Genomic DNA, 18,388 nt, shown 5'->3' with positions numbered 1-18,388 from the left:
TTACCTGAATTCAGCCCTAGCTAATAAGTCTAACAGGACGTTAAAATGTACCATATTCATGGACCATATTATACACCACCCTATTACACAAGATGTTGACCGTCTGAAACAGAAATAAGCTTCTATTAAATCATTTTGACTTAGCAGTAAGACAGCCGCCTCTGGTTTCAGACAGTCATTATGAGCTCATAGCTTCCAGACCACCGTAGGTCCACTGTGCTCATGTGATCCAGGATCAGAGCTTCTCAACCACAGATTTCACATCACTGACCTTAAACAGCAGCGCTTTATGAATGGTCACCGTCAGACCCATGTTTGCGGGGCTCCTGATGCAGGTTTTGTTGAAACTGGGTCACAGGTGTTCATTTCATCCAGGAGAATTCATGAAGCCATTCCTCCAGCCCACTAATTTCTGTCTGTCCTACGGCTGTGCTTCCAGCCTTTACAGCTAACCTATTTGTCAAAGGAATTCACATTTGGCTTGTGTTGGTTAACAATTTTTCTAACCACATAAAAAAAAAAAAAGAGAATTATTGTCGGCCCGGTTCCAAATCGAGCTCTGACCTGCATTTTCAAGCTCTGTCTTTTTCTTTTAGAATCTCCTGCACATAAACGGTCTGTTGTAATAATTTATTAAAGAGAAAACCTTTATTGAAGAATTACAGCTTCACTACTCACTCAAATTTTTGGTCAGTACATTTAGCTTTTTGAAGAGAAAGTGTTTAATAGTTCTAATAAAGATTCCGATTTCAAATAAATGCTTTTATATTTAAAAAAATAAAAATATAAAAATACAAAAAAAAAAACTAAGTAACTTATTATTAACATTAATAATAAGAAATATTTTTGAGCAGCAGATCAGTTTTTTACTCTATTTTATCATCAAATAAATGCCGCCTCGATGATCATAAGAAACTTAATTCAAAAAAGTAAATAAAAACCTATTGACCCCAAACTTTAAATGGTAGTGTATTAGTATATTTATGAATTGTTCTTCAGCTGTATAAATCAACATGTTTTTGCACAAGCTCTGTGTATATAAATGAAAATCACGCTTTAATATAGTAAAAATGAAAAGCACACCATACATCCTCTAATCCAATTTTATTCTTTTTCAGCAAAAGAGGAAAGGAAAAGGAAAACAAGAAAACAAAAAAGAAAGGCTACAGAAATTTATCTTATCCATATCTTCGTTTTTTTTGTATGTTTTTTTTTTATGTTAACCTAAAAAGGGCAAAGTAATGCAGCTCTATGCTTAGAGTGAGAGTTAACCAGAAACACAAAGGAGGTTAAATAAGGATTTTTCTTAAGATACACAATATTCATTTTTTTTCTTCAGTTCTGTCCATGTCGACATCTCAACAGAAAACCAGTTAAAGTAAAAAAAAAAAAAATTCAAACAAAACAAAAAAACAGCGCCGGTAAATTGAGACTCCGCCTTCCACGTTCCCACCAGAGCTGAACACATCCCTCCATAACGCATGTGAGGGAGGGAAGGAAAGAACCAAAAAGAGTGAATGAATCAAGAGAATATAGAAAGAAAGGTTAGCATGAGCAGGCAGGAAATAAGTACAGGAACTAGTGAGCATGAAGGAGAGAAACTGAGAGAAAAAAGAAAAAAAAAAGCCACCGAGATCTTTAAAAGAGGCAATCTGATGGGAGTCGTACGAGGTTACAGAGTGTGATTATTCAGACCTGAACAAACTAGTTCTCAGATGAGCTGTGGGCTGCCCTTTCCCAACCGAACCCAAACCGAAGGGTACCGTCTGATTTCGCCTCGGCCCTCGTGCCGAACAGCATATGAAAACACAGCTGTAAGTGCATATGTGAGTGTGAGTGTACGCAAATAAAACGGCACGGCTCTGATGTGGCCCGTCGGCTCGAGCTGCGTCAGAGCTATACCTGGCCTTTTTTTTATTTATTTTTTTCGGGACGGAGGGGACTTGTTTGATCCAGGTCACCCCCCTTCCCTCGGACAGTGTCTGTCATCGGAACGCTGGAGCAGGAGTTCCCAGAGGTCTCGATCGATCGATGTGTTTCCCCTGGAGTCGATCGCAGCCTCTGAGACGAGAGCAGTTCTCCCAAGTACAGACCGGAAAATTCGTTTGACCTGCTGACCTGCGTTTGGGTGTGTGGAGGGACAGATAACAGAAAGTTAAGGCTGTGCGGGTCGCCTGTGTGTGATGAGCACAAGGCTACTGATGGGGTCACAGGTCAGAGGTCAAGCAGGGGTGTAGGTCCTCTGAGATGTGTTGGGAGGAAAAAAGATGCCACTAACAGGTAATTGAGTCATGTGGGCGGTGGATAAGCGTGTGTGTGTGTGTGTTGGTGTGTGTGTGTATATGTGTGCAGCGGGGCGTTCAAGAGCACTCCTCTCCGATGCGCTGGCAGGTTCGGCCCACCTTGCGGTCCAGTTTAACCATCTTCAGCACGGCTTCCTCTCGGCCACGGCCCAGATGGTCAAACATACAGTTGTGTTGCTCCGGCAACCGGTGCAACATGCAGAACACATAACCTGAAGACGAGAGAGAGAGGGAGAGCGATCAAAATGAGATGAAAGTGTTGTATAATCTGCTCAAGGTTGATTTTAATAGCTCAGCACGTGACCCTCAGTTTAACGTATTTTAACAGCATGCTTGAGAGCACATTTTGCTTCCCACACACGCCGCCTCTTTAAGACATCAGGAATGGCTCTGAAAAGTCACCAATTACGTCACTGTTAACCCAGCTGAAGTGATGGCTTTTTAAAATTAATGCCGGAGAGCTTGCACAGAGATTATAAGGAGCTCCGATCATTTCTAAGCAAAAAGAAAAGGATTTTAGTGGTGCTTGCCAATGCAGTGCAACACTGGCATGATGAAGGTGTTGTTGGAGGTGCTTACAACTGGAACAATTGAAAAAGAGCTAATCCTCCAAGTCTCGATGATATCCTAAAGCTAGATATTACTTGGGTCTATCCTTCAGTGCAAATCTCTTTACTGTGTTTTTGCCATTTTTTCCCCACTCCAAATCTAATTTCAGTTCTCAATTTAGTGTTCAGTCAGTATAAAAATAATTGTGCATTTATAGTGTTTGTAGCTTAGCTATGATAGAAGCTATAACAAGATATTAAATTAATTCAAAACAAAATAAAATTATAATTTGAAAACAAAATAAAGGAAATGTATTAGCACAAAAGTGCTATTCGTATTATTTAAAAGAAAAATAATATGAAATAAAATATAATATGAAAAGCAATTTTTTGAAACAAATTACATACATTTTTTTTTTGATAAAATAATGTTTAATAAAAATGTAAGTACATTATACAAATAATAATAGAAAAAAATAGCATTTTTTGTATATTATATATTATTATAATTCTATGTAGTCTATTCAGACGTCTTATGTAAAAACTGTGATCTGAGCTCATTTCCAAGTAAATAAAAACCAGATCTGCACACGGAGGAGGATCCATTCCATCCTAAGAGCCTCATTAAGAAGAGAGTCTTGTTAAGCAGTTTAATATATTCATTAATACACATGGTGTTTTTAATGAGTCAGAGATGATTAAAAGCTTACAATGTTTCAATTACTGCAGCCACAGAAGAGCTGCACGGCACTGCACACACCAGTGCATCATGTAGTGCTATTCAGGAGCGACGTCGCTGAAGCTGCAGCCACATGGTCAAAAATGTGCATTTATATTGTAGATGAGTTGTCAGCTTTTGAATTGTCTGATGAGAAAGAAAAACATTGTGCAGCGTTGTTCTCACTGACTGCATGCAACCATGAACAAAGCATAATGTGCTGCCCAATTCATGAAAGATTCACTCAATTGGAGGCGGTTCATATTAACAAATAAAATCGATTAGCAGAGGTCTGAATCAGTCAAACACTTGAAGGAGTACTTTACCGAAAAACAAAAACTAGCTGAAAAATTACCCACTCTCAGTTTGTTTCTTTATGGGAACAAATTTGGAGAAATGTAGCATTCCATCACTTGCTCATAAATGGATTCTCTGCAGTGAATGGGTGCCGTCAGAATGAGAGTCCAAACATCACAATAATCCACACCACTCCAGTCTATCAACAGAAATAGATCCATCACAAAGAAGGTTTTATCTTAAAACCATCGCTTCTGTCTAAAATGAATCCTTGATCCAAAATATAGCTTTTTCCAGAGACCGTCATCAGGAAATCAATCAGGAGAGAAATATATACAGATCAAGCACCATTTATTAGTGTAAACAGTTCTAAACAAATATGTCAGTGGATTTTCATGTGAGAGGACAACATGGGATGGAATTTTTCACTAGAGAAACCAATATTATGAACTGTGGACTTGTGTTTTGGACAGAAGCAAAAGTTTAAAGTAAAAACACCTTAAGGGTGGATTCATTTCATACAAGCATGCAGATTTTCACTTCACAATACATTAAATGCTGGATTGGAGAGTTTGTGGATCACTTGTGGATTATTGTGATGTTTTTATCAGCTGTTTGGACTCTCATACTGACGGCACCCATTCACTGCAGAGGATCCATCGGTGAGCAAGTGATACAATGCTAAATATTCTGATGAAGAAACAAACACACCTACATCTGGGATAACCTGAGGGTGAGTAAATTTTCTCGTTTGACCTAGGGATGTGCCTAAAATCATCGGCCAAAAGAGAATAACAACTGAAAATATCAGCTGAAATGATATGGCGTGCAGCACAGCGCAGTAGTTCAGCTGGCAGGTTTCACTCTCCCTCTAGCAGTACTCACTGCATGGTGAGACGCTCTGCTTAATATTCCTCTCTAAGGTTTTGCTTCTTGGCCCATCTGAACGCTCACTGGAACATCAGGGTCCGCTCAAATAAGGTGCTGACAGGAAATTTCTATGCAGCACACTTGTTCCTGTTTCAATGGTGCTACTGCTGTAACATGGTGTAGTATAGCTGAACTGGGCGGCGCTGGTAAAATGACGCTGCCCTCTCCTGATGCTATGCTTTGCTCACATGCTCCAATAGTAATAGCTTTGTTGGACTAAAACATTCAGTTAAATCTGATTCTGTTGCATAGAACTTAAAAATAACCGATTTGACATTTAATATTACTATATTTTCTGTCCAATTTTATTGTTTTACTTTCAATTAAAGTGTGATTATTTAATTGGCTTGTATTTTTTAAATCCAGTATCATTCAAATTGAGTTAAAGTCTTACAAAACTATTTTATATCATTTAATAAAAAAAAAAAATAAACTATTATTGAAAAGCATTTTCGGTCTTGGTTTACGCCGAAGTACATCCAGAATTCTCAGCTTCGCTTCGGCCCAGAATTTTCATTTTGGTGCATCCCTAGTTTGAACAATTCTGTTAATTCGATTACTTGCTCACTGGACCACAGGTTATTATCCGTTACTGTACATCAAAACAGATTTCCTAACCATAGGATGAAAATGCGGCAGAGTTTTCGGCATCAAATAACTGCAGGAGTCCTGTCTGAGATAAACCCCGGTGGGATAATGACTCAGATGCGAGCTGTCACGGGAACAGACAGATTCATAAGTGTATTAGCAGAGCAGCGGGAATTGTCATTAGACTGATGACTTACAATACCACCTTCAGTTGAACAAAACAAGACAAAAAATAACTAGCACAGCCAGGAGGACTGATGTTAATGGCACAATCATGTTTAAATGCTCCTTTATTTCATTACCTACAGTTAGAGTCTAACATTTAAATGGCCGAGGGGGGTTAAAATGTACTCCTTTACTTCTGTAGGGATCGAAACATTCTTGCTGAAATTGCTAAATGTCAGTTAAGGAATGAACAAACCCACACGGAATCGGCAGAATTGGAAAGCCCATCATTTACATTATTCTACACGTCTCAGAACTAGTGATGTGAGGTGACAAAACTTAAAAACTTTCGTTGCCATCAACAAAGCTGTCCAGATTTCAGGCATGCGAATCAGGAAGCATTACAGTTTTGCCACATCATCTAACAGACGACAAGCCACAAGATGACGGCCATACTAACCACAGCGACAGGACCCCAGCTCCTGTTGTACGAGCTCCAGTTTGGTTTGGCAGCGATGGCACCGCCGCCGGTTCTTTTGCTTGGGAACTCGTGGAGAATCTTCAGAACATGAGGCTTCACCGACACGAACACGCTTCTCTGGAGACGACTCGCTCTCCGATCCTGAGGCTGAACACACAAAACACACACTTATGTAGTTGCAAGTGCATTGCTGTTTTAGATTTAAAGGATGTAGGCCTTACTAAGTGTGTGCCAAGTTGTTCTGAATGGTGTTCCCACTCATCCAAAAAAATTATGATTCAGAATATGAATAATTACATTTCTGAAACTTTACAATACATTTTTCAGGTTCAGTAAGTCTATTCAATAGTAGAATCCTGCCATGATTAACTCATCCTCCACTTATTCCAAACCTATAAGATTTTCTTTCTTCTGTTGAACACAAAAGATGATATCTAAAAAATGTTGGTAACAAAACAGTTAATTGTAGATACATAACATTAACAACACAGACAGCAGCATGTAAATTAGGCTGCTGTCCCTTTAAAACCTAATGCACAGATGTAACATCCTGGTCCACATCAATTTGTGTCATAGCCAGCTGTGTTTATGTAAATACTAACCAAGATGCAAGTGCATTCTGACATCATTTCATGTATATTTGACCAGATAAACAAAATTAGCCACAAAAGAGAACTAAATCTGTAATCACAAGCTGTCTGAGGGGCGACTTTCTGTGCATGCTTCAGATGTGTTATCTCTAAATATATCGCCATAGCACCCAGTTCTAAGAAGCGGGTATAACTTGGACCCACTGCAGAGGGATGTCAGAGGTGGCAGAAAATTTGCAAATACACATGGTTTGACCAAAGCTTCTACTCTACTGATTTAGCTCTCTCTGCCCTTGGTTATTCAGTATAAACCAGAGCTTCCAGTGGTTTTAGAGCTTTAAAACTCTTACTTTTTTTGGATGGAGAGGTGGAAAGAATGTAAAGTAATGAAACATTTTTGCATTGATTCACAAAAAAAAAAAAATCAATTATGTTAACTTATGGAGAAAGTTAACTTGTGTAATTTGCAACACCTGATTACCTTCAAACAGATGCTTTGAGTCTAACCACATTCATTTGCTGCTGTAGATTTACAACTCCGTTCCTCAGTGGTGTGATGTGCTAGACGATTATTAAAAGCTGCCAGACACACACACATACAGAACAGTGGTGAGGTGTACCTGAGTCGCAGGGTCGTTTTGTAGGAGTGGATAGCGTGCCGCGAGCTGTGTCTGTACTGGAGACTTCTGGGAGAGAGAGAATGATATAAGATTTAGATTTATGCATTTGGCAGATGAATTTATTCGAAACTATATATACATTGCATTTATCAGTTCATGTGTTCCCTGGAAATCAAACCCATGACCTTGGTGTTGCTATTTAGAAGCGTTTTTCCCTGCAACCCTCCATTTGAGAACCACTGGTCTAGATCTCAAAGGATTCAGATTTTCAGGTTGTCTTCAACTGCAGTATTATCTTGCAGTGGTCTATCATTCTCTATGACTGCTGTGTGATACTAAAAAAATAAGGGTCCATCTGAGACTAGATGCAACAAGCGTTGAAATGTCATCTCAGTTATTTGAAGACAGAATTTGTGTGTCCTCACCGTCCTGTGCAGGAAGAGGCGTGGCTTCTGTCGAGGGCTCTTCAGAGCTGGCTGGCTTGGAGGACTGGGTTTGGCTACTGCTGCTGCTCATCTCGTTACAGAAGACTGCTGATTGGCTATTGCTTGAGCTGGGGGCGGGCTCTGGAGTGCAGTCCTCGTCTGGTGGTTTCTTCTGTATGTCTGAGGGAGAGAACAGACAGAGCATCACTCAAACACAGTTCAGACACACTGATTCAAGTATAACTGTGATTATATAGACCATGTGATGTAAGTCACTTACCAGCAAAACATTTGGAGCATAGGTTCATGGTTTTGCTGGACCTGGAGAGAAAAAAAGGATAGAAAGAAGATGTTCCCTTGAATATCTATATAGAGAAATTCCATAATTCTTCGTACAGATTTCAATACAAAAAAAAAGAAAAACAGAACAAACAAATTAAAGGGTTCCCATACTTTATCCAATGCATTTCCTACATGACCTTTCCAATTGTTTGTGATTACTGGACAAAGGTGTGTAGAAGTGAATTTGATTTAGAACCAGTTCTTCTGACTCACTGAAAAGAACTCAAAAAGTCTTGAAAAAACTATTTGCTCACAAAACAAACAACCCTATGGCTTGCAATCAAGTTTTCCCCAACACAAGAGCAATACCTATTTAATAAGCTATTTTAGTGGGGACATTTGAAAAACAAATGGGAATTGTTTGCAGTGTGAACAAAGCCTCAGAGGCCTCTTCAGTGGAGAGCTCTTCACTGTTCTTTGCTTGCAGTCTGAGGGTGGTGACATCAAACACTTTACTTTACACACACGCAAACAGCCATTGCACTTCCTGCACACGTTTGAAACTGTCTCCCAGGATGACACAGGTTACCAATGAAAACAACATCAACAGACCTTCTTCAGCACAATCAAGAGCAATCATAATCAGCACCCAATCAAGGAGGCGGAAGGAAGCATGGGGAGAGAGCAGGGCATTGTGGGTAGGAATAATAAATATTAAGAAGATGTGCGCACATTAGAGTCTTGAAGAGCACATCACTACATGAACACACCACTGGGGCATCTGTGTGTGTATGAGGAATAAAAAGGTTGGAAAGTTGTTTTTGACAGTGCTGATTATAATGATTGTCACTGACATATTATGACTGGCTGATCAATGCAATAAAGCCCACCAACAAAAAACTGGTCCACAAATCAGCCAGAATAGATTGCATGGGTGGAAGATTAAACTAATTATAAAGTCTACAATTCGACAACCAATGATACATCACCACTTTTGATCAAATCCAAAATGTAACGTACAAAAGAATCTGTGAGTGAGGATATTTTGAACAGCCACTTGAATCGATAATTAAACCTACACTCCATACTTGCAACTTTCATTACCCTTGCTATGTTCACCAAGGATTTGCTGGCTAATGATCCAAAAAGAAAGTGATTATCAGTAATTAAAGCTACATGATGAGAGCTAGTAACAAACAAGATACTTGCTAATATATTACGCAGCTGTTGTGTAAATGGTTGTGTAAAAGAAAAATTAAGTGGTAAATGATTGCATTAAAACCAATAATGTTTAAAATGCATTCAACTTCAGTTGGGGAGAAAAAAAGCACATACCCACACACAAAAACACAAACACTTTAACTCTAACATACATGACATTTACCCACATTGTGCAGTAGGGATGCACCGGTTGACCGGCCATATACCGGTTTTTGGTCTTTTTTTGGCCAATTTTTCCAGAAGTGCGCTCGCGTGCACAGACTACATTGTAATCATTCGCTATCATGTAATTTGTGTGGAAGTGTTTCCAAATCTGTGCGCAGGACACGGGCAGCTGTTCAGCACTGGAAGTGCATAGCTACACGTCTGAAAGCGATCAGCCGTTGGTGTACTGGCGTACAAAATAAGCATTATTTTTGTAAAGTAGAATTGCATACACGTTTGAAAAGCCAGAAGTAAACGTCAGTTCTGGATAGGATGATTATTTTTACTTTACCTTAAAATAACAGACTTAATTTGATTTAAAAATCACCTGCTGTAGCACACTTAAAAAAAAATTTAAGTGCTTCATTCATCCAATTAAAAAAATTTTGGGTTATGATTCACATCTATATTTTTTTAACTTTAGACAACAGTTATTCAAATTTCATTAGCTCAAGTTAAAAAATATGTGAATCATTACCCTACTTTGTTTTTTAATTGGATGAATGAAACACGTTGCATCTTTGTTTTATTCGCATCAACATTATTTAATTTTAACATTTTGGAATAATATATTTATATAGCATAATTTTATTTAGTCTCACTGGTAAAGATATATATTTTTTTAAACCAAAACTAAAATACTGAATGCTGATTAAGAAACATCTTATTGAATGTGTGTTGATTGTGTTGTTTGGACTGTAGAACTATGCAGTTATTGCCTTTAATTCCACATGGTTACAGTAAATCTTTTAATTTAAGGCCAGTTCTATGTATTTTCAACCCAATTCAAAAACAAAAGCTAAATGCTGATGTCTGTACCATCTGTGTTTGTATTGAATGTAGGCTACTTATTGTGCAATTTCAGATGGTTATTGTTTTTCAATAGCCAAAAGCCAGTTTGGCCTATTAAATACCAAATAAACATCTTATTTATGCACACTTTCCTTCTTTTTTGTTTGTTGCTTAAAGATAAAAATAAATAAAGGAAAAATCGGAAATCGGTATCGACCAGTTTGCTTGTAAAAAAAATCTGTATCAGAATCGGCCATGAAAAATCATGATTGTGCATCCCTATTGTGCAGCCAAACTTTTAGATATTTTCAGGAAATGCAACTTTTTTTATGTGTGTGTGTGTGTGTGCATGCATGGTCTTCCTCAGTCACATGACTCCAGCTCAATCAAGCGGCCTCTCTCCGGATTAATCTGACATCTTCTGTTAAATGTCATCTGTAATTAAGGCTTATGAAATGAGGAAACAGCCCAATCATCACACCCTTAATCAAGCCATTTAACTAAATAACACCGAATCTAATTCAGAGACGTTATTGATGCCGTGCTTCCTACAGAATGAACCCACCTGCCAATAATTGGCTCTAACTACATACTAAACAAAACAATATTACCATTTTAATGTTTTACTTATTATTGTTTTATATAATTAAAAAGTTTTTCAAAAACAGCAAATATGTCTCTTCAAAAGATGATGCTATATCTACAAACATACTCAAAGTCTCAAATGCTATCAAAAAGCTATTCAGATTCTGATCCAAATGTAACGATTCACTCAAACAGGACACTCCAGACTCTTAGCATCTATTCACCAGCATGTGAAGTCCTACCTAATAACTGAATACACACATAAACCACCACATCTCTGTATACGTGACGTCAACATCTGCAGAAACTCAGCTAGCAACGAGAACGTTGCATATTTTAAAAAGTAACTGCTGTTCAAGGTCTAATATTACTGCAATTACATTGAAAGAAAAATAAAGTAACACTGAATTGGTTACGGCTTTCTTTAGCAGTAATGAGAGCATTCTGTGGGAATCACAGGGGACGGTGGATCCAAACACAACAGATGATCTCACTCTCCACACTCATTCCCTGCCTGCACCACCTCCCAAAAGATAATGCATGCTTGAAAATGACAAGACCGACGTGCTAACAGGTGTTAAAATGGAAGATGCCAGATGGAAGTTCGGAAATGGGATGAAAAATTAAACGCCACTGCTGCCCTTCACACTTCAGCCCCTCTGAACTGCAGCGCCCTCTATCTACACGTATAAAGAAATGTCTTTGTGGAACAGTACTAGGCTTGGGCGGTAATACGGTAATATGGTATACCGCGGGATCTAAGAGTAGCAACGGTATCAGTTTCAATACCTTCATACTAAAAAAAAAAAACAATGCACTTATATGGGAGACAAGGATTAATCGAAGCTGAATCGGAGCTGAAATAACAGCCTACTGTTTTGGGCCAGTTACTCAAGGAGACGAGGACCCACTTCTCTGGTGGAAAAATGCTGCCTTGACTAGATATGATGCCACTTGCCATGTTTATGTTAATTCAACTCTGGTTGACTGTTGTGGGTCTATTTGCACTTTTTTTAATAAGCTGCTCTTTGCTATGAAAAGTTGTTTGGGTGGTGCGATTTAATTTTAATTGATTTGTGTGCACGTCTCTGCGTGAAAACTGTTCTGGATGTTTATGTTATTTTGTCATTGTTTCAGTATTAGTGTTTGTTATTCAGTTTCTGAACGGTTTGGGCACAAGCCAACAGTTTGGTGATGCTGTCTGAGCCTTACGTCATATTTTTTTTATCATTCACAGTAAAACCTAAGTAAAATAGGGAGGAGGTTTGACAGTATCAAAATTTGGATACCGCCCAAGCCTAAACAGTACAGATTTTGATTCAACTTTAAAATCAAACATTTTTGCTATGAATAATTAGATCTTTTGGTTTGCATTCATACAGTTGTAAACAAAAACAAGTGAAATTACATATTAGATTACCCATATATAGAAGGATGTGCTGTTGTTTTACATTTCAAGTAGGTGTGCACAATTTTTCTTGACACTGGTTATCAAAACAGAGCTGCATTTGCCTGTGCCATTCAACACTGGCTGGGCAAGTCTACACAAGGTTTAGGCAAGAACCACTCATGTTTCGAGACTGCTTTTACACATGCAACAGGTTAGCCGAAACCTTTCCCTCAAATATTGATTTTCTAGGTTTTACGCTTTGTCCAATGGTTTGTAAGAAACATATCCATATTCAGAATGTAATAATCACTTTAATCTAGCTTGCGCTCAGTTATAAAACAGAAGCAGCTCCGAGCAGATGACGTATGAGGTCAGTGTAAAACCAACATTTGTTAACAGTAGCAAAGGAAGCAAAGTGTCCTTGTAAGGAAAACTAGTATTGTCTTAGCTTATATCGAAATCCTCGTTTTGTAATTAGTGACCATTGTTTTGTTTATAGCTTTCTGTTGCGTTTCCGCGTGCGTCACTTCTGAGCCGTGCATGTGCAAAGCTGACCTCCATACGTCATTACCCTGAAACTACTTCGTTTACAACTGTGAGACACTTTTTTATTGGATGAGCTTTTTATTAAAATTCTCATGGACCAATGGAGTGAAACACCCACTGAGTGGCATCAAACAGCCTGAAAGATCTAAGACAATTTTTTAAATAACTCCAACTAAATTTGTCTAAAAGAAGAAAGTCATATACACCTAGGATGACTTCAAGGTGAGTTATTTATGGGCTAATTTTCATTTTTGGCTGAACTAACCCTTTAACTGTTTATGAGGTTGGGTGACTAATTATTAAATGCATTTAAAAATTAAATAGGGATTTGTTATAAAATGGCTTAAATGATTTTGTAACCATTTGTAAACTAAAAATGTTTAATGCTACCTCAAAGCTTCATACTAAACAATAACAATAATGCCATTTAATCATGGTCATTTAAATGCACCAATACACCAATAAACATTAAAACAACATCTACCAACCTACAGTTTTTGCAAAGAAAACAATGCAGAAAGCAAAGACACACACAAATGGACAGCTTTAACAATGACAAATTAATCAAACTTGACTTTACAAATCATGATTTACTCACCCTCATGTCATTCCCAACCCATATGATTTTATTTTTCATGGAGTACAAAAGGAGAGCTGCTGAATAATACAAATAATGAGATCTTGGCCTCTTTATCACATAAAACTACTGTATGCTTTCTGTCAAGTGGACTTTATCATACTTTTTTTTTTTCTTTGGAGCTTGCAGTTAGTGCTGGGCGGTTTGAACAAAAATTTATATCACGTTTTTTTTTTTCTAAATTATGCCAGTTTCCCGGTTTATGACGTTTTTTTTTTTTTTTATGCATAATCAGGTGTACAATGATATTCCAAGATGTTCTTTTAGCCCGACAGCACTTGCATAAAATGGTTGTTTGGTTGACGTCGGATTTTTGGAAACCAAAAAACCTCCAAACAACAGACCGCAACCTCGTGCAGTATGAACGCTGGAACCCGATAACATGGGTGCGTAAAAAAAACACGCAATACACACTGCAGATAAAGTATGTGTGAAACAGGCATTATAACGTAACACCAGAGCACTGCTGAGTTTACCCTCACCATGCCTCGCAGTCGCTGCAACATTGTAAAGGGTCTGTCTGAAACAGTGTCGCGCAGACGCGGCGCAGCATAATGTTCATTCTGAACGTTGAGTAATTAAATACATTGGTATGCCTGTTTATTAAAAATTTATATCGTAATGAAAATTTAAACTGGTTTTCAGTACTAACCGGTTTACCGCCCAGCACTACCTGCAGTAATTATAAAAATAAAATAAAATAAAATAATCACAGTAAAAAGGAAAACTGGGACTTTGACGTTACAAGGCTGAGTCAACATACACCTCTTTCAGGACATTTACTGTATCATTTTGTACATCTATACACAAAGCAAACCAGTCAATCTGTTCAAGTCGGAGTCTGAAAGGGAAAAACAGTCAAGGAATCAGAATAAAGATGGGCTGTGGTTTAAATCTGCAGGACACAGCTATCAAAAGCCAGATATGATGTGCCATGTTAACGTCCCGTTTCAAACCTCATGTGCATCTACAATGACAGCAACTGTCACTTGAATAGAGTCCAAAATAAACCACTGCTGCAATCTATTGGGAGTCTTTCAGTCACACAAACATGACATTTAAAGCAAAGAGCTATACTATAGGGATCATGACAAAGATGAAAAGACCAATTTGTGGATTATTCATCACTTGTCATCATTTTTAATCTAACAAAATACACACACACCCATGTACTCTCTCTCTCACACACACACACACACACACCCACCCACACATTGAGGTAAACCTTGACTTCGTTCCAGAGAATGCTTCTGACCAAATGACAGCACTCAATTGGGTCATTAATTTAATATTGCAATAAAGCATGACATTGCATTCTGACATTTTTTTTGTGGCTAGATGCACTAAACAGGTAGTCTCAACCCAAACTCACAACACTGGTTCAGTGAACCTTACTTTGTTGGAATGTGTGGACAAAAATGGTCTTCTAATTGGTTGCTGGATGACAAGTCGACAGATGTGACTGATCCACCACTGATTAATCAATTATGAAGATATGCACATAGAATTAGCAGGCATTTCTATCACATTCAGTTCCCTAAATCTCCTTTGTGAAACACTGACCTCTCAACCGATTTACGATCTAATATACAAAATAAAAAAGTCAGATTAAGCCTTTTCTTAAAATAGTTTAGTTATGGGGTAAAGTGATCAAATCACTTGATTCACAAGCAAAGTAACATGTAATTACTGGTGTTACATCAGCATTTGATCCAACCTTTGCTTTATCTGTTTTTTTTTTTAATAATGAAAGCAAATTGACAAATGGCTAATAAAAAGCTGTGGAATGATCACTTGTCAGAGGTCTGTCTTGGTCTTACCCAGATCTGGTACATTTGTTTAAAGCACAGACAGCTAGAAGTGTCAAATGACTGCACCTGTGAGCCTGACACATGCTTGAAGAAGAGCCCTGACTGATGTGTCACTCGAGGAAAAGGCAAACTGTCATTAGCCTTTGATGACTGTGTCTACCTGAACAGCATTTTAAGTAGGGCTGCAATATTAATCTAAATTAAATCGCAAAGACAATAAATCGCGATTAGGCAGAAACCGCGATTGTCATGTGTAACTTTCAGTGAAGCAGTTCTGTGATCAGCAGTAAATCTCCATCCGAAAATCCAAATATGCCCCGAAGAAGGAATCCAGAAAATGCCTATTGCTACAGCTGAATAAACAGATTAAACTGCTTTCACTGATTCAACTTTTTATTATTATAATTTTCATCGAAATAAAGTTTATCTAGAATGAAATGCTAATCAACATAGCCTTTATCACTGCTTAGAATACAATGAAATACTGTGTGCCCTTAATTATTCTGTTTAAGAAGCCACATCATCTCACTGAAGGATTTATTTCAAACACTTGACTAACGTTATGAAGTGAATTTGTAGTAAAAAAACATTATTAAATGTGCTATTTTCAACGTGCTCTCAGATGGAGCAGAATTACTTCACAGAGCCATAGTTCACAGAGAAGATAAACAAACAGCTTTCATTATCGCAAGCAATTTCATAATTCTACGATTATGAAAAAGATTTTGCATAGCTAGTCAGAGAACTAAGGCTCTGTGTAGAAAATATTGCTCCACCTGAAAGCAGGTGACGGAGATTTACAACTAATCACAGAACCTGCTTTAATGACAAAATGTGCATGACAATAGCGATAAATCGTGTTCGATAAATCATGCAGCCCTAATTTTAAGGCTTCAGAACTGTGCATCAAATGTTCAAAATGTGGTCTAGGTAAGAAGGAAAAAAAAATCCCAAAATGTTGTCAAGGACAAGAGTTTTCAAATTGGGGCAAAGGGACCCAAAGGGGCCGCAAGGGAGTGCTAGGGTTCAGTGGAAAAGTTTACAGAAACGCAGTGTTAAAAAGGCATTCTAAAATAATAATAAATGTAAAAAATAAAAAATACAAATGCATAAATAATCCAGTAGGAAAATGGTGCAATAATGCAATAGAAAAATATGTATATATTTATAAACATTAATGATTCACAGCATAAACTTGATCATTTACACACACACACACACACACACACACAAAAAGAGAGCTGCTTTTTTTTTTATTCTAGGATTGTAGCCTCTAAAAGATCGAAACCCCCTTGGTCTAGGAAGCCTACACACAATGTTTTGAAATGCATGTCTCATAATGTCACCTGTGATGCCCTAAAAAGCTATCTAGGTAGCCATCTTACTAGGTTCTGAAATACAATCCAAAAATGATTGTCAACTTAAATGTTGCCTAAGTAGGCAGGACGCTAGATTTCAAATACAGCCAAAAAAAATGTAAATAAAAAATAAAATGATGGACCGAATCAAAATAACAAAGAAAGATGCCAAAAAAATAAATCTGCAAACGGTCTAAAATGCTATAAACAATATATAAGTTTTCTGAATACAAAACGAACATTATGCAATCTATAATGCCCAAAAAAGCTGTGAAGATAAGGCTTTCAAACTCAGCCAATGATTGTGACAGAGGACAGTAGGAAATGAGTGATCTGTCAGTCCAGCTCACAAGGCTCGTTAAAAACCACCAAATCGCCCAAATCTGCTTTAGATGAGCCTGGTTATTTAAATGCAATGTGTGTTTGATGGATGTATGAGTCTTATGCGTGTTCGAGGGGAAACAGCAGCTGTGGATGTGAAAAACAGGAGTGGTTGTTCCCCACCCCCATCCATCGGCCTACAACAATGAACAACAAACACTTCACATTTCATTCACATTTTTCGCCGTGTCCACATCTAATTCGGCGCACAGGTATACTCACGTGTAAAATTAATCATCTTACCCCCAAAATCCACAAGGGCAGCGGGGAGGAATACTAGGCGGCTTGCTGCGCTCGCTTCCTGTGTCCCCCATGGTGGCGATGTGAAGGCGGCAGGTTTCTGCGGGAAACACCGGGGATCCGCTCGCGGCCTAACGCTTTTGCGGGAATTCCTCGGCTCGACGTTTAATCAAAAACGCTTTACAACGAAATCCCCGAGCTGAAAACAAAGCATAAGAAGTGAAAGACGCGGACACGAGCGGCCGTTTCTATGAATTCGATGTAATTTTGACAAAATTCAAGAAATTAACGGCCGCGTACAGTCCGACGGACCGCACCGGGAGTCGAGGCCGATCAGCTGGCGAGTGGAAGATACCAAGTCTTGAATAGGGTTTTGTTAATCATAAGTAAAAAATAATTTAAACGACAACATTCCGGTTTTGCTTATATTCTCACAAAATCTTGTTGTGTAAAAGTTAAATACATATTATTATGTTTACGTGTTCGACCATGTATATATTAACATCACATTAATAGAGTTTTAGCGATCCAATGTACCCCAAAAAAGAAATTGGAACGTCCCAAGCTGTATTCCTTGTTTGTAAAGGGGATTTGTGCTTTAAAGCTGTTTAAGTACAAGACCTGCTGCAGACCCGTACATACGGTAGCCTTGACTACAACGCATATTGAAGCAAAATACAATTGTATTAAAAGAATGAAATAACACTTCAAATACATGACATTGAATATCACACTGACAACACGCTGGCTCAAGGCCATACAGTTTTGCATCTTTCTCTCTCTCTCTCTCTCTCTCTCTCTCGGAAGGGTGGGTTTCCAGTGATTGAATTGTATAAAAATCTTAACTTCTATTATATAAGTACCTTTTTAGAAGTTGTGTTGAAAATATTCAGGGTACATAACTATTTGTGTCTACACACTTCAAGAATGAAAATTAGAAAAGGAAGGTGCATCTGCATCAGTCTGTTGTTGGTTCACTGGAAAGTAAGCTTTGAGTTTGAATGTTACACATGCTTAATGGACTTTAAATAAGATTTATAAAGTTGAAAAGGATGGACGGATAGACAGACAGATAGATAGATACAGGGCCACTACTGACCAATTGGGTGCCCTAAGCAGAATTGCATTGTTGTGCCCCCACATCCAAATATTATGAAAAAAAAAATCTACTACTATCAGAATCAGAAAGAGCTTTATTAACAAGTATGCTTGTGCATACAAAGAATTTGTTTTAGTGACATAAGCTTCCAGTACACAGAGGCAATACAAAATGTTT

General features: G+C 37.9%; 1 protein-coding gene across 2 annotated transcripts; it reads right to left on the bottom strand.

Moving 5' to 3' along the window:
* Nucleotides 1–1,089: 1,089 nt before the first annotated feature.
* On the bottom strand, nucleotides 1,090–17,471 carry LOC113072592 (AN1-type zinc finger protein 3-like). Of its 2 annotated transcripts, XM_026245587.1 has the most exons (7): nucleotides 17,413–17,471; nucleotides 17,116–17,311; nucleotides 7,946–7,986; nucleotides 7,666–7,845; nucleotides 7,241–7,306; nucleotides 6,010–6,177; nucleotides 1,090–2,515 (listed from the first exon to the last, which is right to left on the bottom strand). In XM_026245587.1, the coding sequence occupies exons 2-7, from the start codon at nucleotides 17,184–17,186 to the stop codon at nucleotides 2,361–2,363; spliced, it is 681 nt and encodes a 226-aa protein (XP_026101372.1). In that variant the 5' UTR covers nucleotides 17,187–17,311; nucleotides 17,413–17,471; the 3' UTR covers nucleotides 1,090–2,360. The 2 variants fall into 2 exon arrangements, with proteins under 2 accessions (XP_026101372.1, XP_026101373.1); XM_026245588.1 differs by having other exon boundaries at nucleotides 17,095–17,455.
* Between the last annotated feature and the right edge of the window lie 917 nt (nucleotides 17,472–18,388).

Source organism: Carassius auratus, unplaced genomic scaffold (assembly GCF_003368295.1).
Source record: "Carassius auratus strain Wakin unplaced genomic scaffold, ASM336829v1 scaf_tig00009580, whole genome shotgun sequence".
NCBI lineage: Eukaryota > Metazoa > Chordata > Actinopteri > Cypriniformes > Cyprinidae > Carassius > Carassius auratus.
Note: the sequence above shows the minus strand (reverse complement) of the source record. Positions and strands in the feature narration are given on the sequence as shown.